The sequence below is a fragment of the Panicum virgatum genome, chromosome 9K, assembly GCF_016808335.1.
Source record: "Panicum virgatum strain AP13 chromosome 9K, P.virgatum_v5, whole genome shotgun sequence".
NCBI lineage: Eukaryota > Viridiplantae > Streptophyta > Magnoliopsida > Poales > Poaceae > Panicum > Panicum virgatum.
Window position 1 is genome coordinate 55941849 of NC_053144.1, and position 23167 is coordinate 55965015.

The 23167-nt window shown below is 48.3% G+C and overlaps 2 protein-coding genes and 1 pseudogene across 4 annotated transcripts; all 3 read left to right on the top strand.

Moving 5' to 3' along the window:
* Positions 1-5125: 5125 nt before the first annotated feature.
* LOC120652503 (NAC domain-containing protein 2-like) lies at positions 5126-7830 on the top strand. Its single transcript, XM_039930358.1, has 4 exons — positions 5126-5618; positions 5818-6122; positions 6657-7309; positions 7478-7830. Exons 1-3 carry the CDS (start codon positions 5453-5455, stop codon positions 7284-7286), a joined length of 1101 nt encoding a protein of 366 aa, XP_039786292.1. The 5' UTR covers positions 5126-5452; the 3' UTR covers positions 7287-7309; positions 7478-7830.
* Positions 7831-12722: 4892 nt separating this feature from the next.
* Positions 12723-13728, top strand: LOC120652505 (annotated as a pseudogene).
* A 2765-nt stretch (positions 13729-16493) lies between these two features.
* Positions 16494-21616, top strand: LOC120652504. Of its 3 annotated transcripts, XR_005666585.1 has the most exons (6): positions 16494-18621; positions 19527-19836; positions 20010-20569; positions 20667-20746; positions 20900-21340; positions 21486-21616. XR_005666585.1 is itself a non-coding variant. In XM_039930359.1 (2 exons), the coding sequence occupies exons 1-2, from the start codon at positions 17260-17262 to the stop codon at positions 19704-19706; spliced, it is 1542 nt and encodes a 513-aa protein (XP_039786293.1). In that variant the 5' UTR covers positions 16494-17259; the 3' UTR covers positions 19707-19972. The 3 variants fall into 3 exon arrangements, 2 of the variants coding, with proteins under 2 accessions (XP_039786293.1, XP_039786294.1); XM_039930359.1 differs by lacking the exons at positions 20010-20569; positions 20667-20746; positions 20900-21340; positions 21486-21616 and having other exon boundaries at positions 19527-19972; XM_039930360.1 differs by lacking the exons at positions 20010-20569; positions 20667-20746; positions 20900-21340; positions 21486-21616 and having other exon boundaries at positions 16496-18621; positions 19519-19972.
* Positions 21617-23167: the final 1551 nt, after the last annotated feature.

The window sequence follows — 23167 nt, forward strand, 5'->3', positions numbered from 1 at the left end:
AAGATGCTCTTACCTGTATTCGTGTTCGAGCTTTGCTAGGCTCACAAGTTTTGACTCGAGCTTGAATTTGGTTCGTTTGTAATTGGAACCGATCTGAAGGCGAGCTCAACACATTAGTCAGAGCATGAATAGCTCACGAGCCTCACCGTTTTTTTAACATTCCTATACCTAGAAAGATGGGTAGTGGCGAATTTAGAATTTTTTGTTAGGGCGGTCCAATAGAAGATTTTTTCTAAATATTTTAGTGAATAAGTCAATCTAATTTTAAAAACAAAAAATTTCACCTTTCGCCTTCTCAATTCAATTATCAGTTGTTTTTGTATATCACAAAAAAATTGTAGTATTTTTTCTATTGGTAATAAATAAGGATAGATATGTGAAAATCAGAGGAAAAGAGTCTTTATTTGCACCAATTCTTAGGTGGGCCCACCCGGACCACCCCTAGATCCGCTCATGGATGGGGGAGGAGAAATTCCTAAGTAGTACTCTTTTAAACAGATTAAATAATTAATATATGATTATATCACATAATTGTGCACGTAGCACAGCAAAATTGTGAGTGGACTTGATTTTCAGACCAGACATTCACTACTGACCAATGACGAATTCTGTTATGTATATCTTGCCCGAACAATTTTTACTGTCTTTATGTATATAGATTTCTGGCATCATAAATCTATACATTTTTTTCGTATCTCCTCATTCAACGTGTTTATGTAGTTATCAACGATATTCGCATACTTGGCCCAAATATCGTAGATTCGTAGGCCCACCACTATCCAAAGAAGTAGCGATCCCACATCAATCACACTTGGACAGCATATGTATTCCACGATTCTCCCTGAGATTATTTAAGCTAAATATTCCGGGCTGACAGTCGAGATAACATTGGTCTGTCGAATCGAGTCTCGTCGCAACGGGCAATCATAAGAGTGGTCTAATCGCCGTGCTTATGGGAAAACGACCGTTTTAGCGCGCGCGGTGGCTCTTTGCCCCCCTCTATCAAGAAGAAGAAGAAAAACGATGACGATAATGGTGTGGATTGGTGGCCTTTTTGGGGAGAGGTGGCAGGAGCTAGCCAGAAGAACTCGGTAGGTACGCGTCTTTCTACGTGTACCTGCTCTCCTTCACGTTTTCACGCCACGCACCGTGTTCGTCTACTTGCACAGAGTACTAACTGCAGGAAAAAAAAAAGCATTTTCACCTCTCCCCAGACCTCCGTACTGTAAATTCTAAATTGTAACCGATGGCGCGGGGCGCGACACGTAGCCGGCCTGCCGGACCGCTCGCGACGACGGGCGCGGCCGGCGCGATCGATCTCCATCTCTCCTGCTCCGCGGTGCATGCGCCGGGCGAGGGCGGCATGCCGTCAGCGCCCGCGCCAGCGTGATGGGCGCCCCCGCGCGCGCGGGGGCGCCCGGCGGTCGACACGCGCCTCGACAGCGACGACGCGAACCGCGCGACGACGACCGCAAAGTTACTCGATATGGAATTCCTTTCTATTTCGCCCGACGGCGACGTCCGCCCGCCCCGCCCGCGCCGCCGTCGATCCGCTCGATCGGAACCCGCGGCGCGCGACGTCGCTGTTAACGCCCGCGACGCGTGACCCCGGCGCGGGGTGGCGCCCTGCCATTTTTAGGCGAGACCCTCGCCCCTCCCTCGCTCACTGGCCACTGGTGCTGAGCGCATGATTGGGCCTGCTGGGCGTCCTTGCATCTGAATGTCTGATCGTGCCATCGGACTGAATAGCCGCTAATAGCAGTAGCACTAGCATGCAGTATAGCACCGGCAGCGACACGGGCTGACAGATAGACAGATGCGACCCGGCCCCCGCCGCGTTCGCTCAGATTAGTAGATTACCATCAGGATAACCACGCCCCCTAACTAAGCCAGCCACGCGAATATCCAGCTGTTAATTCCGTCCGCGGATCGGCGGAAAGCTACCGGTCCTCGCTCGTCGCCGGCGAGATAACCACGCCGTCTGGCCACGCTCGTCGCCTGAAGCGTGCGGGCGGTGGGGCCCCGGTGCTTCTCCACCGCGAGAGGGCAGGGGCAGGCAGATGGATCGATCGACCGGGGTCTCCATCGCGCGTGTTCGGGATAAAGATTAGTCTTTGTAATCACTTCGCTTATTAGCAGCAGCAGACTTGTAATTCTCACGCACCTCCTACCTTTGTGCAGGTGTGTTTGGTATTGCGGTACGGTGTGGTGAGCAAGCTACCACACGTGTCTGCTTGATTTTTTGTTTAAACTCTGAGGGCCCGCACTGTTGTGGCGATCTGGCAGTGCTTTTGGCGTGAGAAAACCACTCCATATGGTGTTAGGTTCCCTACACCAGGGAGTATTAGAAAATTTTGACCACTAATTATGATGTTAAATAAAGCCAGTTTACAAAATCAACTCCAGAACCCCTGCGTTAGTAACCCTGAAGAATCCAATGAGACCTTTGGCCGCGTGATTAGAGAGAGGATGGTTACTGTAGCATCACTATAGTCAATCATCGATTAATTATCATCATCAGATTCATCGCAAAAAGTTATACTCATCCCTAAAAAAGTTTTGCAAATAAACTTTATTTAGCACTCCATGCATGCGATATTCTTTTTTCGGCTTATGTGCACTAGGAATCGTAGTGTGAACCAAACAAGACCTATATACAAGGGAAATAAATAGCCATCACGGTTATAAAATATATATAAGTCGTTTAAGATACTATATGGTTCTCAAATGCGACACTGTGATTGCGGATTTATACGTGGATATGCGATTGCAAATAAAAATTATTGTATCACAGGAATAATTGTTGCCAATATTGTCATACATATTTTTTTATCATGGATTGTACAACATCAGTTTTTCTACCAATCTAGGTAACTTCTTTTTTGACACTAAAAATAATCAAATATCTAGCACTACTTGGTACCGTGGTTTACGCACCTCCTACCTTTACCACCATATATGGTTCTATCAGAAAAAAATTACAATTTGCCCCGCAAAATTCTGCAATGGAGTAATTGTACTAGCAGTTTAGAACGAAAATTAAGGGCCCCTTTGGCACCGCTCCTTCGGAGGCAGCTTCAGCTTCGCGCTACAGTACCGCAACACTGTACGGCGCTGTGCTGTACTATAGCACGAGGCTAAACGTCTTCCGAGGAGCTGCAGCCAACTGAGTGGAAGGAGAAGCCGGCAAAGCTGGAGCCTCATCAAGTATTTTTCTCTCACGCCAAATCAGCCCAGCTACCAGCCACCAGCCAGCCGAACGAGGCGAGAGCTTCTCCAGGGCAAAGTATAGCTACAGTGTTCTACAGTAGATGAAATTGTTTCCAACGAAGCTATCCCAAACGAGGCCAAAGTGTATGTGCAGCCAAGGTATTCAAACGTGCCCCCCCCCCCTCTCACCCACCCACCCAAAACCTAGCAATCGTACATGCGTATACCTAGTACATTCATACTGTACAGCCTAATTTGAAATTTAGTGGCGACAAATCTAACTCTACAGTCCACACGGCTATGACAGAATACGCCTCACTTGAATTTTAGTGGGGAAATACTCTGTGATATCCCTTGAATTCTTTCTTAACACGTGGAGGACTGAGGTGTCCACATGTGGCCGCCACATGAGTAATTGCTCTTCTCTGAGCAAGTATTATGGAGCCACGTTAGTCGGCGAAATGGAGATCCACATCAGCTCGATCTGATGCGGAGGAGAGAGATCAAGAGAGAGAATGAAGTCAGCGATTCACTCGACGCCAGCTGAAGCGGGCGATTTGCACTGTGCGCTTGCCGACCACCTCTCCCGTTGCTCCACGTTGCCGGCAGACTCTGCAGAGGATTGAATGGTACGTGAGGTCCACCACCACCGCACCCTTCGTGAGCTGATCTGGCGTTTGAGACGCCGACGAGCGGGCGTAACTATAAGCCCTGCTCTCACCGGGGATAATCGGGCGCTGCACCTGGCCACCTGGGATTTTGGCCTTTCGATGGACAAAGACCCTGCATGTCAGGTCACTGAAACCAATCAATTCAGTCAAGAATCAAGAGTCAATAAAATGGTATTGGATATGTCCGGTGGTTATTCGACGAACAAGATGACAAGCAATCGAGTTCATACATAGAGTACTAGCCTTTTGATGTTGTGTCCCAGTTTCGAAAATGATAAACATTTATGGCGCAAAATATAATACCATTTTTCTTTTGCCGAAATGAAAACTGTGGGCATCAAAGCTCAAAAGCTGACTCATCATCATAGATTAAAAATGAAAAAAACATCGAGACCGTTGGTTGAATCCTCACCAGCGAAGAAGAAGAAAAAAAAGCTGGACCATCTACCATACGCGGCCACACAATGCAAGGTACTAGTAGCACGAAGCATGATGATCGCAGCAGGTGATAAAGCTGAAGGCATGCTACGATTGCAAATGGTGGTGCCGCTGTTTCTGTGTCCTGCCAGATTAATCGGCACCTTCAATTTCGTCCCAGCTGTGCCCTTGTTACCCGAAAAGGGTCCAACAAAGAAACCTTGCTGCAGTATCCTTGCTTGCGCGCTGCATCCCCCCAAGCCAAGCAAAGTTTATGACCTGGGCCTCACGACTAGACCTGCGTATCTGTCAACAGGCACGTTCCATGCGTGTTCGTACTTTGGTCCCCCTTTTTTAATATTATTATACTACATCGTCCTTTGGTCTTATATTTGTCAATCTATATTACTGATGATGAACTGGATACACGAAAATGAATTTTGAAACCATCAAGTTGCCACCACATTATTTGTTTCAATAAATCGAGTAATTTAATTTGGTGCGTCTTTTCCCGCCGCCGCAGGTCACAAGGATGCACGGTGGGGTGGGATTCCGCCCGCCCGATGGGATCTTGCCAAGAAACCCCCGGGCCCCGGCCCCAGTCGCTGGCCGGACTGGAAGCGTCGGCCCCGAAAGGCACCACGTGCCGGCGCCGCCGAGTTCCAGCGGCTCCCGTCACGGGCCCCCCTTGGCCACCAATCCCCGGCGCCATCACGCCGGACGTGCGCGCTCGGGGATAGCCACGCGACGCCGCCGCACGACCCGGACGCGGCCATTGCTTTGCTTCTTCCCCCGCCCCGCTCGTCTCTGCCTCTCGGGTCTCGGCGGCTCACGGATCCGCCCCCCGGGGGGACCCGGCGCCAGGCGGCGTCTCGCAAGCAAGCGGACAAGAACCCGCGTGCTTATAAGCAGGCCCTCCCCTCCCGTCCCCAAAAATTCCAGCCCTCCATTTCTCCTAGCTCTAGCTAAGCTTCTCCCTCGCTTCCTCCCAAGAGGGCGCGAGCTTTAGTTTAGCGATCACTCTCCCATCAGCTCGTAGTTAATTAGCGGAAGCTTAACTTGGGGAGGTTGATCAGCAGTCGAGGCTGGCAGCTAGGGTTTTGTAGGGCGTGATCGCCTCGCTCGCACGCCCGCTCGATCGTCGGAGCAGGCCAATGATCATGGCGAACCCCGCGATGCTGCCGCCCGGCTTCCGGTTCCACCCGACGGACGAGGAGCTGATCCTCCACTACCTCCGCAACCGCGCCGCCAACGCGGGGTGCCCCGTCGACATCATCGCCGACGTCGACATCTACAAGTTCGATCCATGGGACCTGCCATGTTCGTACCCGCCTCTCCGATCCCCCTTCTGCGGCACTCACATCATGTCATGATCGATCGATCCATGCACGCACCTGCTGGCTGCTGCTGATCGAGATCCGCGCGCACCTGCGCACTGCACGCTACCTGATCCGTACGATGGCCAGTAGTAATTTACTAATGGATCGAGAACTAATAATTTTGCTGTCCGTGGTTGCAGCCCGGGCGGCGTACGGGGACAAGGAGTGGTACTTCTTCAGCCCGCGCGACCGCAAGTACCCGAACGGGATCCGGCCGAACCGCGCGGCGGGCTCCGGCTACTGGAAGGCCACCGGCACGGACAAGCCCATCCACAGCGGCGCCGCCGGCGAGAGCGTCGGCGTCAAGAAGGCGCTCGTCTTCTACAAGGGGCGCCCGCCCAAGGGCACCAAGACCAACTGGATCATGCACGAGTACCGCCTCGCCGCCGACGCCCACGCCGCCCACGCCTACCGCCCCATGAAGTTCCGCAACGCCTCCATGAGGGTACGCAGCTAACAATAATCGCCATTCACCCGCACTTCCTAGCTAAGCTTTTGATTGGCATATGCATGGAAAAATAGGTGAAATTCAAACCACAAATGATGAGACCCTAGCTAGCTAGCTTGCTTGCTTTTGCCATGTGTAGTACATCTCCACATGACGTCAGTATATATCATGGTGGCTACTTGCATACCTTGCCCTGCTTGCGCATGCACGGATGCACTACTTGCACCCTTGATCTTTTTTGTGACGATGTTTCTGATGCGGGTTCGCGGCACATCAATACTTTTTTTTATCGCATCGGTTTGTGGCTTGCAAATGGACGCAAGAGCTGCTTTTAATATGTGTGGCGTTCTTAAAGAATTGTTCTTTAGGCATACTTGGCATGGTTGCGCCAAGTCAATTGATCCGACAATGATAGCCGCGATGCGTACGTGTTGATGATTGATTCATCTGCCCCCGCTCTGTGTAGCATTAGCTATTTTAATCTCTCGATCCTTTTTTCTCTCTCCTAATGATCGTCTGCGCGTGGTGCAGCTGGATGACTGGGTGCTGTGCCGGATCTACAAGAAGACCAGCCACGCGTCGCCGATGGCGGTGCCGCCGCTCTCCGACCACGAGCAGGACGAGCCCTGCGGCTTCGACGAGAACCGCCCCTACTCCGCGTCGAGCGCCGGCATGCTCGTGCAGCAGCAGGTGGCGTACCCGGTGCTGCACGCCGCGTCGTCCTCCGGCGCGCCGTCGAGGATGCCCAGGATCCCGTCCCTCACCGAGCTCTTCAACGATCCCTCGCTGGCGCACTTCTTCGAGGACGGCGGCGTCCCGGACATGGCGCGGCTCGACCAGCACCAGCACCACCAGCCCGGCGGCGGCGCCACTCTCCTCGGCCACCCCGTCACGAGCCAACTACTGATCAACAATAATGGCAACAACCTGCTGTCCGCCGGGCAGATGGATTCGTCTGCCTCGACGTCGGCCGCCGCGGGCCACGGCGCCGCCTCTGGCAATCGCAAGAGGTCATCAGAGACGAGTACGAGTGCCGGCACGGCATCCGCGGCCAAGAAACCGAACGGCTCCTGCTTCGGCGCAACGTTCCAAATAGGCAACGGGCTGCAGGGGTCCCTGGGCCACCACATGCTGCTCCATTCTAACATGGGGATGAACTGACAGATTGGTCTCCCCTGAAAGCTACTATACTTGAGCACTAAATTGTGATTTGAACGTTGGGCTCTATGGACCCAAATATAGGGCGAAGATATATATATATATATATATATATATATATATATATATATATATATATATATATATATATATATATATATATATATATATTTGAAAATTAGGGCAGGAGCACTGCCGAATCAGGGCGAAGATATATAAAGCAATGGTTAATAATATATAGGTAAAGGGATTGTACTTGTAGGGTCCAGTAGTAGTGTCGACTAGGGACACCATAGTTGATTGGGTTTGTGGTGTGTAAACATTTTGTTCTTTTTCTTCGTTCTGTATACGTAGTATACTGGTACTATGTACTCAAGCTTAGTACTAGCTACTAGAAAGCTAACTAGCTAGGGCTTGATAAGGCACCAACTGGAAGTCAAGAACAGGAGAAAGATGTTGATATCCAACTGGCTTTATTTGCTCATATACCTACATGTAAATCATTGATCATATGCAAATATATATTCTTCAATGGAGTCATACATCATTTAATTCTGCCATATGCCAAGCTTATCCCTTAGGAAAAAAAATTATGTCGTGCTTATAAAAAACGGAGTTTTCATGATTACATCAGGGATAACTAAAGCAAGCACACAGGTGACAGGAGTCACTCAAATAGAAAGTGAAAATGAATTACCACATGGCTAGCTAGTATAACACATGGTCTGAGAAGATAATAGTCCATTCAGAATGAGGGTAAGAAAAGGATCGAAGCAAGGGGAGGAGGAAAAGAGAGAAATGATGGAGGCCGGGTACTTAATAATTGCCAAAGTAGGCAAGTTGCGGATGGCAAGTAGTTTTCGGTTCAGGTGGCGGATGAGAGCCTCTTTTCCCGGCTCAAAAGCCTTTCTTCAGATGGGCGAAAGGGGCCAGACTGAGCATGCAGAATCTCGCCCGGTCACTGTAAGCATCGGAATATTTCTTGCACATCAACAAGTCCCCCCGGGACGTCCGCGTCGCCGAACAAGAACAAAACTGGGACTCCGTTTGGCGGCTCTGGGTGGGGTCTATCGTCTCTGCAGGGGTGCTGGGGATGGGAGCCAGGAAGAGTAGGAAAGCTGAATGAAATTACTGGAGTAGATTCTCTCTCTGTCAGCTAGGGATCAAGATAATGATAGGCGCATTCATGGTTCGTCTAAACAATCGTTTAGCTCGTTTAAACACTGTTTAAACACTACACAGTGACACACCGTTTCCGTTTAATTGGTTGTTTTCACTATTTAAACAGCCGTTTTTCCCGTTTAAACACTCGTTTTGCCCGAATAATGAACTAAACGGTAGGTGACCGATTCGTTTTGCCCGAATAATGAACTAAACGGTAGGTGACCGACTGTTTACCGTTTAGTGTTTAGAATAACACTGGGCGCATCTCGATTTGAAGAGTCAAATCATTGGACTCCATATGCAGGTGGTAAAAAGCTCGATTGGCTGGATTTGAGCTGGGCGTGTCAAAGTTTTTTACGGCTCTCTGTTAATTCCTACTATTTACAATTCTGCATCTAAATGCTAAAACTTGAGTGTTTCACTGAAACTTGTGACCACGAAAAATAAAAAATGGTAGTATACCAGTAGTACCAACCGCTGACGGAGTCGATGGAGGAAAAAATTCAACACGTACGCGATGAACCCGGAAGCATTCCTCAACCGTTTGGGTTTGGCCTGGTGGTAGGTACTTTTTAACTGCCATAGTTTAATGGTGTAAGCAGCCACACGAAGGAAGATGCTTATCCACAAGTAAATCCTTCCCTGCCGCGCACGCAAGTGAGGTAGTAATAGTAGTAAATTAACCTCTCATTCGACGTCCTAATTAACCGGAATTAACAAATAGCCATTCTAGCTCGTGCTTTTTTTAAAGGAAAAATCCGGTTTACACCCTTCAACTATCACAAAAGTTAGATTTTCAACTTTTAACTACGAAACCGGACAATATAGGCCATCCAACTGTCAAAACCGGACAAATTTGGCCCCTGGGGTGATTTTGAAGGTAGTTTTTATTTTGTGAGAATTAAAAATATTCAATTTTACATTAAAAAATTATAAGTAATTCATTTTAAGTCAAAAAATTATGAAATGAGTATCAAAAGTTTTCTAAAAATGTAATCTATCTATTGTCACATGACTTATGAGCTATTTAGATCTAATTTTTTATGTTCATAATATTTTGTTGCTTGCAGTTATGCCTATTATTTTTAATAACTAAGATTCAAATAGATTAATAGTAGATAAGTTACATTTTTAGAAAAAAATTGGTACTAGTTTCATATTTTTCTAATTTAAAGTGAATTAATTTTGATTTTTTAGATCTAATTAGATTTATTTAATTTTTTTAGAAAATGCAAAACCACCTTCAAAACCATACCAAGAGCCAAATTTGTCCGATTTTGACAGTTGGATGGCCTATCTTGTCCAGTTTTGTAGTTTAATGTTGAAAATCAGACTTTTGCGATAGTTCGAGGGTGAAAATTAGACTTTTTTTTTATCTCCCATGCAGATAAGCTTTGAAAAGTGGAGGGGAGTGGTGGTAAGAATCCTGAAACCCCTGGAACCTCCCGAAAAGAACAACGAGAAAATACCAAGTAGTTGGCAGCGTAGTTTAACCATTCGTGGCTTCCTGCGCCGTAGATTCAGAGAATATCCCTTGCTCCAACACCTCGCTGCTTTCCCGTTTCGGCAGGCAGGCCGCTCGCACAGGCACATCCGAGACGACTACCTGTCTCTCACGCATCTCCAATGCACTGGCCAGTGCGGCTGTCGTCACCATATCCTGTGCACCATGCTAGCTACTTAAAAGATTCAGAAACGGGGCTCACCTGATGTCCACCTGTAACCTGCCGTTCGCCCCCCTATCAGGACTCACAGGAGCCAAGCATTTTCCATGGAGACCAGGTGCTGGCCGCTCTGTATTTTACAGTTGGAGAGCTGTCAGGCTGACGAGGCGTGGACACCACTGCCGTGAGCCTCTTCTTCCACGGGCTGCTAGAATTGGTCCAAGCGCAACGCGATCCAGGCCCAGGCCCCGGAATGGGGGGGGGGGGGGGGGGGGGGGGGGGGGGGGTTGGGTTCAAACGGAAGTAGCCGAGCGAGGAAACAGCGGGTCGAAAGGGGTGCTGCTTTGACGCTGGCTTCAGGCTCTGCCGCTCTGGTCACTGGCTTTGCGCATTTGTTATGTTATCCCGTGGTGCTGAAGTTATCTGCTTCATGATTGTTCTTGTTGCCTTTTTTTCAGTTGGGGTGTTGTCTGGGTGGAGAGCCTGGGCAGAGGCACGCGGGCATTGGTTCACACTTCACAGTGTATCTCGAGAATGGTTAGTGGCCGAGTGCCTTTTGTGATGGTGAATTTATAGGTTGTTTTAGAGGATAGGGTGTTCCGAACTTGGCTTCTAGTAGCTGGGAAAAGAGAGCGGGGATACGGTTGGCAGGGGATAAAATAGGGTGAAAGCAAAGCACGTGACTGTAACGAGCAAGGGGGAAGGATATGGTCCTGGTGTCGTATGATTTGGAGAATGTTGTTGGCAATCTATTGGGTTGTATGAATTGATGACTTTTTTTAAGCGTGGAAAAGTGTAACATCTGTTGATCTCTCAGTGGACTGCGCCCCGCAGCACTTGGAAGAGGGAGAGAGGCGGCGCGAACAAAACGGGCTTTGTTGGGCCCTTTTTTCTTTGACAACCAAATGTCAGGACGTGTGTACATGGACAGACCCTTGTGAACCCCACGAGACTTGTTACCCACTACAGAATTTATGTTGTTGGGCCTAAACTGGTCCAACAAACTGGGTCATAATCAAATTTATTTTAGAACAAATTTGTTTTGTTTCGGTATAATTTTTTAATTGTTCTAACAATATAAAAAATTGTTAAAAAAATTATTTCGAAATAAAAAATAATTATTAGATCTTATGCGATGGTTTGACTGTCAGTAACCCGACTCCTAACATTTGCTCACATTTTCGGCTAAATGGGCAGGCTCACTTTGTCTTTTGCCCTCCTGGGCATCGCAAGCGATGGTATTGGGCCTCGTACCTATAAATTGGCTTCGTGGGCTGTCAAAGTCCCAAAGGCGCAAAGCCCAGCTCTGAATAGTCATTATGTCCATACATTGTTCATTTAGTCAGGTGGACATAGTGGTTGCAACAAGTTTTGGATCTTGCTAACTCTTCCCTGCAGGTGCATGCATGATTTAGGTAAACGGTCTCCGTGCTTGATTAGAAAAAGGAGATTTAGCGCAGTTCCATAATTTTCGGATATGCATGCATGCATGCAAGACAATTAAGCACAAATATTTTTTTTATTTTTAAGATGGATTTAATCCTTGAAAATTGAATGACTCAGATTCATTTGAACTCTTACCTCTTAAGAGGTAAATGGAGTACCGTAGCATTGATCCGGCAGATTGAAGTTTCTTTAGTTTGCACAGAGAGATTAGCATTGATCCGGCAGATTGAAGTTTCTTTAGTTTGCACAGAGAGATTGGTTTGTATTTGATATGTTCCTAAATAAAAATGAAAGGCTTGCTAAAAAAATAATGAAAGGCGCTTCTCTCTCTCACCCTCTTGCATCGTCTTCCTCCCGCAGCACTGCAGCAGGCACGACACGAACTACCCTCCTCATTTCTCCTCCACGAAACATTTCTCATCCACAGCTGGTTATGGCTGGGCATTCTGGTTATCCGAAAATTTCGGGTCGGGTATTTCGGATTTTAGAAATTTCGGGTTTCCAAAAATACTATCTCCCAAGATCGAAGCCCCTTAGAAGCCTTGCATCTAAGGGAAATTTTTGATCAATAGAAACCAGCTTAATCATGATAGGAATGGTGTTATAAATTGCTCAATTGTCGTTTGCATCCGAAGTTCTTGCTATCTCATATGTATTCATTAGTGCAATATTATTTATCGTAAACACCACATTTGTTATTCATCCTTCGTTGATCTGTCTTTTATCTAATTTGCATTCCTCACGTATCATCTCTATTTAACCACATGCGATTCTTTCTTAGAGGGTTTTCTTCATGCTATGCCCAATTTGTTCATTACCCCCTTTATCAACCCTCGCCCCTGTCTCTTTCCAAAAACAAAAAAACTCGTTGTCGTTGTTGTCGTCCATTCCTCTTACACTCTAACATTAATTCATGCCCGCATGGTATTACTATCACTCGTTTCAATCATTTTGCTCCATCTTGAACTATATATTCCATCAAAGATTAGCAATACGTACCCGCAAAAAAAAAAAGATTAGCAACACGTCGCGCGAGAAACACAAGTGCATGCTCGTGTATAGAAAATTTGAATCCAAATCGTTAGGACTATTTTAAATCTATAAACTGCAATTTAGGTGATTTATGTATTTTGCGGAAATTAGGGAGGTTCGTGGCTTCGTGCAGTCTTCAGTTGTACGCCTGCCCTTCCTCTGCCTCTGCTAGTCCGCTGCATCGCGGACTTGCAGGCTTGCGGTCCATCCAACGCTCTCAGCGGCATTTCGTCGAGCACCCACCATGCACTCCCTTCGGCGCGCCTTCCGCCTCCCCGCCCCCTCCACCTACGCCGACGCCGCCTCGTCATCCTGCCGACGCCGCCGCCGCCCCGTTCCGCTGCCACCGGCGACGACGAGTGGAACGACGCGTGGGAGACCGCATGGCTTCCGGGCGACTCCCCCGCCTCCTCCCCAGCGCCCGCCGCGCCGTGGGAGTCACCCGCCACTGCGTCGGCGTCCGCCGTCCCGGCCATCTCCGCCGAGGTGGACCCGGACATGAAGGTCTTCGTGGCGGACATGGACGAGCGCTGGGCCGAACGCCGCGCCGCGTCGAGGCGGGGCCAGCCGCAGCGCGCCTCTCGCGCGGCGGAAGGCGCGGAGGGTGTCGCCGCGGCGAAGAAGAAGGCGCAGGCGGACGAGTATAGGACCAGGAAGCAGCGCGTGCACGCCGCGCTGTGGGTGAAGGAGATCGAGAAGATGGAGGAGGCGCGCCTCGGCGGCGGAGGCGGCGGTGCTGACGACATCGACCGGCTCCTCGACTCGTGTTCTGAGTGAGTTGCTACTCCAGTACCGTTCTTCATTGTTCTCGGAGCGAATTGCGATCCATAGCTGTGCTTGATTCATGCCATCGCATTGCTTGCTTAAATTTGATTGCTAGCGAGTTGTCACATACCAATAGTCCCATGGATCTGTGGAAGGTTTTGCCTTATCCTCCCTGTCCCTAAGACCCTGTTGATGAAGACTCTAGAAAGTACGAGATCAGTTATTTTCGTGATTTTCGTGATAACATGGATCAGTTAGTTACTTAACTGGAATCACATGTCGTGAATTTCTTTGTGCGGATTTTCTTTTCAGGTTCTTGGCAAAGCTTTGACATTGTACTGTTTGCCTATGATAAATGTGTATTTGTTATTTAATTCGGTGGACATTCAGTAATCAGTAGAACACCAGAAATTTTGGTAAAGCAGATTGTGGTGCTGTATAATATGGACCTGAAAGCATATGTTGCATGTCAAATTAAAACCGTTGAGTGTTAGATAATTGCGGTAGTTGGACTGAAATTTTGATGAAAGCAGTTTCACTGATGGCAACTTATACACAATAAGCCAGTTCACTACCAAAATCCTGAGCACAAGTTGCACATGAAACTAGTTCACTACCAAAATCCTGGTGGTCCGCTGCCTAAATACTAATTCCTGATCAACTCATTAAATTGGTTTACTGCCTTAATCTTGATGGCAAACTACATCTTTAGCCAGTTCAATGCCTGAACCCTGATGGACAAATTATATGCTGTGTTATTTTTTGACATGCTTGTCCAAACAATCCAAATTAGAATCAAAGGTCATACGACCCATACCATTTTCCATCTAGCATAATGACTGCACAAATCACTTTGACTTCTCCCCTGTCCCAGAATATAGCTAGTTTTAGGTTTGCCCTAAGTCAGACTTTTTTAACGATTGACAGCGTAAAATAATGTTGGTAGATTCATCATGAAGCCAACTATCATAACATGTAATTTTTTCTATTTGAAATAAATTATTTCAGAGATACTGCTGGTCAAAGCTAAAAGTATGACTTAGGACAAACCTAAAACAAGCTATATTCTGGGATGGAGTATGGGGGTTTTCCTTGGGGTCCAGTGCACACCACATTTCTTTGTGGGATTTGAGGTGAGTTTTTGTTTAGGTGTAACAGTAAGCACCGTGGTTGAGTTGCCAACTTTTTCAGATATTGCTGCTCATCACCTAGTGTGACATCCCAGCCTAAATGGGGACCAATGGGCTAAAAACGGGACGGCCAAATTTCGAGTACTGTAACTCGGTTACTGTAGCAACGCGCTGCTGTAGCGATGCGGCACAGTATTCCCAGAACCGTTAGTCCCGCCCTTGAAACAACCTGACCAGCTTAAATAACGAGCTCGAGGAAGGCTAGTAACTCCGAGTTAACTCTTTTTGTGCGAAGCGAGGACGAAAGCACAAGAGAGTTATTTAGCAGGTGTGGTTTACTCAATGTGTAGAGTAGATCTTAGCCGTTTTTCTGGGCCGGGTCGTTACTCTGGTATCAGAGCAGACTCTCGCGGTTTCACGGGTAGGTGTGGGTCACGGGCCCAGCATGTACACAGGCGCGTGACGGGTCAGTGCGCGGTCATCTAGGATGTGCCGTTGGCACTGAAGCCACGGACGTGTACATGTGTTGATTGGTACTAGGACATACAGTCGTGGCCAAGAGAGGAGATTCTGGTCCTGTCCCATATGGGTAAGCTGGTTCGATGATTCGACGAGGACGCCGAATCCTAAAGGGTGGGTGTATGTGACATCCCAGCCCAAATGGGGACCAATGGGCTAAAAAGGGGATGGGCCAAATTTCGAGTACTGAAACTTGGTTAATGTAGCAGCGTGCTACTGTAGCAGCGCGGCACAGGATTCCAGAACCGTTAGTCCCACCCTGGAAACCAAATGGGAACCTGACCAGCTTAAATACCGAGCTCGAGGAAGGCTAGTAACTCCGAGTTAACCCTTTTTGCGCGAAGCGAGGACGAAAGCACAAGATAGTTATTTAGCAGGTGTGGTTTACTTAACGTGTAGAGTAGATCTTAGCCGTTTTTCTGGGCCGGGTCGTTACACCTAGTTGGCAGGAATAAGGCTGCCCGCAGTGGTGTCTGTAAAACGCGCGCTACATCTTTTACAGTAACTTTTTACCGCGAAAACCTCAGCAGCGGGGTGCGGTAAACCGATCTGTATCGTTCCGCACCACCGCTCAAACTGAAAATGCAGCGCGGTACGGCGCGACGCGGTATCCTGACGGAGGCGGGCCCCTTCGTCCTTCCCGCGCCGTCTCCAACCGCCACAGCTGCGTGCCTCCGCCCCGCCTTGCGCTGCAGCTCGAGGAGGCCACCGCCATGGACACGCGCTCGAGGCCACCGCCAAGGAGACCTCGAGCTCCGCTCCATGGACGCCGTCTGGCGCCGCTGCTTCGGGCCCCCGCGGCCCCGCGCGCTCGCCGGCGCAGCAGGGCAGGGAGGCGCGGCTGGGAAGGAAGGAGCAGGGGAGCGGGGCCGGCGAGCTGCACGGCGGAGCTCGAGAAGGCTTGCCGGCGGCGAGGCCGATGGAGTGCCGGAGATGGAGGGGCCTCCACCGTGCCGTCCCCCGCGCGCGCCGCCGCACCGCGGGCCCGCCGTACGCCGCTCCGTCCACCACGCGCGCTTGCCGCCATCGTGGCCGCGCCCAGGCCTTCCCCCGCGCGCATCGCCTGCTGGCGCCGTGGCCACGCGCGAGCCCGCCCGGGCGCACACGCGCCGCGAGTCGCCTCCGCACCTGCTCGCCGCTCCGGCAGTAGCTTGAGGAAGCTCGCCCCCGCCGCGGCGGCCCGGCCTCGCGGGGATGGCCGGAGGAGAGGGGCGGAGGTGGCCGGCGGGGGGAGAAAGAGAGTCATGGGGGAGGGGAGGGGGGCCGGCCTGCGCTGCTCGCCCGCCCGCGGCGGCGGAGCACGTCCGCCCGCGGAGAGGACCAGCCGCCGCGGAGCTGGAGTCGAGGGGCGGAGGGTGCATGCTGGCCGGTGGCGTCCTGGGTGGGGATGGGGGAGACGGGAGTGGTGGGTGGGGAAGGGCGTGGCCAGCGGAGCTCCGCAGTCCTCTCCGAGTGGCATGGAGGTGGTGGCGGCGGGCCGGATCTGGCCACGGCCGCTGGAGTTGGTATAGAGTGGAGATATAGAGAATGAATGGGTGCAGCGAAACTTAATATAGAGAAGAGAATCTTGATGACCAAACAAGAATATTCCGTTTAGAGAGTGGATTTGGAGTACCACGAGTGCGGATAGGCTGAGCATTGGCATCATAAAGTAACATGCCAGATTGACTGACCAAATTCATGCTTCACATTTTAGTTATGCACTTCGGATGCAAGTGGGTACCCGATAATATTTTCTATTTTCTAGGTCAACTGATTAATTACGATAGCATGCCACCCTAGTTTATTGCTCCCTCTAAATTAATTCCGTAGTATGCCATTCTAGTTCATTTTGTTAACTTATTGGATTGACCCAATGACCCAAATTATGTATGACCTGCATCCCTAAGTATTCCCATTTCTTTGGCTTGTCAACTATTGCTTAAACCGATCAATCTTGCGGCAATTGAATAAAAATTGAAACAATTGAATACAATTGTCACCAAGACTAACCTACCCATACCCCTCACAAAACATCTCTCCTACTCCAAACTCCAACCCAAACAGAAGGAGGCCGCAGGGGAGGGGAAGCGAGAGGCGCACCAGAGGCGTCCGGATTTCGGGGGTCCTGCGGGGAGCGCTGGTTATGGGTTTCCTCGCTAACTAACCATGAAGATCGAAGCCCCTTAAGGAAGCCTTGGCACTATCTCCCCATTCTCCCCACTTCAATTAAGCGCTCTGTGTTCTCGTCGCCGTTGCGGCGCGTGGGTGGCCGCGATGGACCCGGGCCGCCCGCTGCCGGGACGAGGGTCCTTCCTCTCCTCCTCCGTGCACGCCGCCGCGGCGCTCCTCCTCCTGCTCGTCCTCCTCGTCACGCTTCTCGGCCTCCCCACCTCCATCTCCCCGCGCGCCGCCCCCGCCCTCACCGACCAGAGGCCTCAGGAGCCGACCTGCGACCCCGCCTCCCCGCTCGACTGCGCCGACCCGCGCCTCTTCCACCTCATGATGCGCAGCGCCATCGAGGCCTTCCCGGCCGTCCACTTCGCCCGCTTCGGCCGCCCCGTCCCCGGCGACCCCCCGTCCGCCTCCTGCGACATGGCCTGGCGCGCCCGCTCCGACTCCGACTCCCCCTCCAAGGCCACCACCAAGGACTACCGCCGCTTCGCCATTGCCCGCGACCCCCGCACGTGCGCCTACTCCGTCCTCTCCATCGGCGAGTACCACTCCGGCCCCAACGCCCGCAAGCCTCGCCGCGCCGCCACCAACGCCACCATCGCCCCTCCGCCCCCGCCCGCGCTCTCCCGCTCCCAGTTCGCCCGGGGCTCCTACCTCGCCTACGTCGGGGGCGGCGACCGCTGCAAGCCCATGCCGCACTACCTGCGCAGCCTCCTCTGCGCCCTCGCCGAGGCGCGCTACCTCAATCGCACCCTCGTCCTTGATCTCACCCTCTGCCTCGCTGCCTCCTACGCCGCAGCGGGCACCGGAGGAATGCCTGAGGAGGGCAAGCGCCTTGCCTTCTACATCGACGTCGACCACCTCCACTCCCAGGTCCCCATCATTGAGGATGGCCAGTTCTGGGCGGACTGGGATAGGTGGGGAGTGCAGGGCCAGCTCCCGGCGCGCCTTGTTGAGGACACCAGGCATGCACATATCAAGTTCTCCAAGGTCAGGGACACCCTCATCGTCAGGAAATTCGGGGATGTGGAGCCAGGGAACTACTGGTACAATGTTTGCGAGGGTGAGGCCAAGGGTGTGCTCAGCCCAATGCGCCGGGTGATACGCTGGGCACCGAGCTTGATGCACATTGTCGATGATATTGTCTCAAGGATGCAACCAGACTTCGATTCGGTCCATATTGATGCCAATGGTGAGGACCTTAGACGGAAGGTCGAGGAAGGTCTTGATGCAGGGCGGCAAGTGTATGTCGCAGGGGAGGGGGTCAGCAGTGCACTGGTGGAGGCACTCAAGGCAAAGCTCACTGTGCATCACCTGGATGAGTTTGAGGACCTGTGGGGGACAGACAGCAAGTGGTTTTTGGAGATGAGGAGGCTTAATGGCGGGGTTCCTGTGGAGTTTGATGGGTACATGCGCGAGGTTGTTGATAGGGAGGTCTTCCTCAGAGGGAAGAAGAAGGCAGAGGTGCTCCGGTGATCTGTTTTCTTCTCCCTAATAGATGTTATTTGTTGATACGTCCTGGATAAGTGGTTGAACATTATATGGCATGCTTTTGTCAAGCAAGTCTTCTAAGCACCATCATGTCTCAATTCAATTCTCAGTCTTGTCCGTAGATGTTTTATTTAGCTAGCCATTGTTATTTTGTGGAAATTTCATTAGCCATAAATGTGTATAAAGTTTTAAGCTTCTGGCAGCACTGGTTCTATTCAACTGATCAGTTAACTCTGATTTTGTAACAAGGATTTGTAATACTTTATTTTTTGATATTAGTTCGTTTCATAACATCCTATGTTCTATTCCACAGTACACTTAAACAATGATTACCATGATTGATTCATTTGCATCTGTGTTTTGGCTTTGTGGGTATCTTTTCTTTTGAGTTTGAGTGATGGACAGGCACAAGTACAGCTTTGAATCCTCTTTCTGAAAACATACATCTTGCTACATATATGGAATATGGATATCTTTTGGAGCATTTGCTTGCTAGATATAGTTATATTTATATATGCTTCCTTTCTTCATATACTTTCTTTAAAAGCAGGCGTGGACTGTTTTCTAAAAGCTATATGCTCCCTTATAATCCGAAAGTGCTGTGGAAATTGAAATGTTTCATCGGGACAATCTGGATTTGATCTGCTTGTGGAGTAGTATCTTAGTTCAAGAGGGGATTTTGCTGTTTTTCTTTCGTACAGTTCATATTTAGACCCGTGTAGTTGCAAATCTGCATACTATGGTACCCCTTGCAATCAATGACAATTTACATAGACTGTGTAAAGAGTGGTGCTCTCTATACATCCTTAAACTTTGATTGCTTAATGATTTTACTAATATTATAATGCTCTGATCCATTATCTGTTTCAGCATTGCAGCACTCGATCATGGAAAACGATACTCAGATAGTGTACCATGATGCTTTCTTAGGAGAAATACTGCAGCATCAGCAAACTCTTGATATTATTCGGTTTCCTTTGATTGTCACGTATTCTGGCCAGAACACTAATATCCCTGCCAAACCTGTCAAGAAGATATTAGAGACTCAATTGTCATAAGGGTAGGATCACAATTGTGTCCCACGGCGACAATAAGATGATGACAAATGATGCAGCGGCTTGGATTGGGTTTTAGCAGTTAAACTTACAGGCTGTGAATGGTCTCTCGGGAGCATAGCTTGAATTTAAGGTATGGACTCCATTGTTGATCTTGGAATGATGTAGCTGATCACTCGATTAAGATCTCAATCAAGTGTCTTCCATTTCATATGTGGAAAAATGATGTTGAGGAAATGTATCCTTATTGTGCTGTTAGTTTTATTGCACTCGGAGAATCACAAAGACAGATCTGTCAACTTATAGGTGCTTTGGATGGAGTCAGCTGAGGACTGCAGTGCCAACAACCACGTCTCTTAAATAAATCTTAAAGAAAGCAATAAAAAGATGTCTCTGTTCCTGCCCAAAATTTCAGAGTATATTATGTCTATACATTGTTCATTTAGTCAGGAGGACATACCAGTGGTTGCAACAAGTTTAGCGGATAGTCATGAATGTAATGCAGGAGAGATAAGGGATCTTGCAAACTCATATGAGTTGCATTCTATGAACCTAAGGCTGTTCATTTTCTAGTTTCCAACAAAACTGATGCTACAATGATTTATCAATTTATCAAATATTAGTGATAATGGCATCTCTCAGCATGATCTCCATGGCATTTAATCTGCATGACTGGAGTATTGAAATATGTCAGCAGCACGGGGTCCAACGATCCAAGTATAAGGAACATACCAAGCAAGATAATGGCAGCTCTTTTTTCCTTCAGGGATTGAAAATGTCAATGTAGAAACCAGCCTTTATTCAGTAGAGCTACGAATAAAGCAAATATTTTAAGCTCTGCTGCCATCCCAGATTCAGAACGGACGGTATGTACAATATTGTGTGTTCTAAAAATTCAAACATGATGTTAACTAAAATTATAAAAAAAACAGTTGTCTTAAGTGAATTTTGATTTTCATGTAGACAAGAACAGTTGGAAATGAACACCACATCTCTATGATCTTTGACGTCGACTTCCTGCTAGGACGCAGACCTAGTGTCAGGTAAAACTCTAGAAAACACCACCAACCAAAATGCTTTGGTTAACGTATAAAAAAATAGTGTACTGCTATATTTCACTTTCAGTTACATATCTCAAATGTGAAAACTGATGCATCTATAGCATGTGAGGTCACTAGCTGATTTTTTGTGGCCAGGCACTTATGTGAAAACTGATGCATCTATAGCATGTGAGGTCACTAGCTGAATTTTTGTGGCCATCCACTTGCAGTTTATCCATGAATGACGAATCAATCAGAAATCAGTGATGGAGAATGTTGTTGGTAATCTATTGGGTTGTATGAATTGATGACTTTTTTTAAGCCTGGAAAAGTGTTGTAGAGCTAACATGTTGCTGAGGGAGGACTTCATAATCTCAAACTTACTTTGTTCTAGTAAATTTTGTTTGTATTACAAGTAATCAAGATAATTTCTAACTCGAAGAGATTAATATATGCAATACTCTTCAATCAATGGTCATTACTCTTTGTGTTGTCCATCACATTGTATAGAAAACTCAATTCTGGAACGTGCAAAGGATATGCGCAACAATTTGGAAAATGCATCTGGAGATATTACTGTACTTTTGAATAAACTAGGTAAAAATTTACTGTAACTTAATTTACTCCATTTTGTTGATTCTTTGTACTGATTGTTCTTGTCTTTCACAATCATCTATAGTAACTTAATCCGTTTTGCTGTTTCTTTGTACTGATTGTTCTTATCTTTCACAATCATTTATAGAAAGGCAAGCAAAAACTGAAGCTGCAAACGAAGGCTTGCTATCTAGTTTTCGGGATGAATTGGATCACAGTCTTCGAATTCTGCATAACAGAGTAGTTGGATCAGTTCGTGAACACCATAAACTTTTAGAGTCTACGAATGAACAAATGAAGTCATACTTTTTAGCTAAAAAAACTGAGGTGCCACTCTTGAAATGCTTTACTTTTCAATGAATACCATCCCTCTCCTAGTACACTAAAATAGCTGCAACGTACAATTGCTTACAATCAGCAAATCAATTGGAGAGAAGAATTGAAAAGGCCAAAGATATGTATGTCTCTGGGGTCCAATGCATGAAGGAGCTTGCTGATACCCTGAGACAGCGATCTATCATAGACGCTGAGCAGATGAGGCTTAGCATATCTACTCATGCAACTACTGTCGACAATGTATGAAATAACAGAAGCTTTCATATCAGTATCTAAAGCAAAAAACGAGTTCGAAAACTGAGCTTGGATCGATTTCTGACTCGATTCGTAACCGAAGAATTAGGTCACTCATTAGCTGGTTAATTCCCAGGTTTAACACTCGGGTGTTACAATCTTTCCCCCTAAAAGAAATCTCGTCCCGAGATTTATGACGTAGGTGCAAGGTTGAAAAGAGAGTGAGATGTGATGTACCTTGATGCATGTTCATAAAATCCGGATACTTATAATTTATAAAATCCTCTTGCTCCCATGTAGCTTCATTTTCGGAGTGATTACTCCATTGCACTTTATAAAACCTTCTAGTTTGACGTCGGGTAACTCGGTCCTTGCGGTCAAGAATTTTGATAAGATGTTCAGGATACGAGAGATCGGGTTCCACTTGTAGCTTCTCTATGTCAATCACTTTGCTTGGGACACGGAGGCATTTCCTGAGCTGAGAGACATGAAATATATTATGAACCGCAGATAATTGGGCAGAAAGTTCTAGGCGATATGCTACCGGCCCACATCGCTCAATAATAGGAAAATGCCCAACATAGCGAGGCGCGAGCTTTCCCTTCACCCCGAATCGTTGGACCCCTTTCATTGGAGACACCCGCAAATAGACATGCTCTCCAACTCGGAACGATACCGATTGACGTTTCTTATCCGCGTAGCTCTTTTGTCGGGATTTTGCAATCTTTAAATTTTCCTGAATAACCCGAACTTGTTCTTCAGCCTCACCAACCATATCAGGGCCAAAAACGCTCCTTTCACCGGCTTCTGACTAGTTCAATGGGGTTCTACACCTCCGCCCATATAAAACTTCAAAAGGAGTCATTTTGATGCTTTCTTGATAACTGTTGTTATAAGCAAATTCGGCCAACGGTAGGCACCCATCCCATTTCTGATTATAAGTGAGCACACATGCTCTAAGCATATCCTCCAATATTTGATTGATTCTCTCTGTCTGACCATCGGTTTGGGGATGATAAGTCGAACTGCGGATAAGCTGGGTGCCAAGTGCGGCATGGAAGTGTTCCCAGAATCGGGCAATGAATTGAGTACCCCGATCCGAAATGATGGTTTTAGGAATGCCATGCAAGCTTACAATACGATCCATATAGAGTTGAGCATATTGTTTTGCTGTAAAAATTATCTTCACTGGAAGGAAATGCGCGGACTTGGTGAGACGGTCTACAATAACCCAGATGGAATCATACCCTTTTGAAGTTT

What these genes read in the sequence shown, in the direction of transcription:
- LOC120652503 (XM_039930358.1), top strand. Translation starts at nt 5,453, where the DNA reads ATGATCATGGCGAACCCCGCGATGCTGCCGCCCGGCTTCCGGTTCCAC. An exon ending in CGATCCATGGGACCTGCCAT is followed by an intron (nt 5,619 to 5,817) that starts GTTCGTACCCGC and finishes CCGTGGTTGCAG; the next exon opens with CCCGGGCGGCGTACGGGGAC. An exon ending in TCCGCAACGCCTCCATGAGG is followed by an intron (nt 6,123 to 6,656) that starts GTACGCAGCTAA and finishes CGCGTGGTGCAG; the next exon opens with CTGGATGACTGGGTGCTGTG.
- LOC120652504 (XM_039930359.1), top strand. Translation starts at nt 17,260, where the DNA reads ATGGACCCGGGCCGCCCGCTGCCGGGACGAGGGTCCTTCCTCTCCTCC. An exon ending in GAGGGAAGAAGAAGGCAGAG is followed by an intron (nt 18,622 to 19,526) that starts GTGCTCCGGTGA and finishes TCAGCATTGCAG; the next exon opens with CACTCGATCATGGAAAACGA.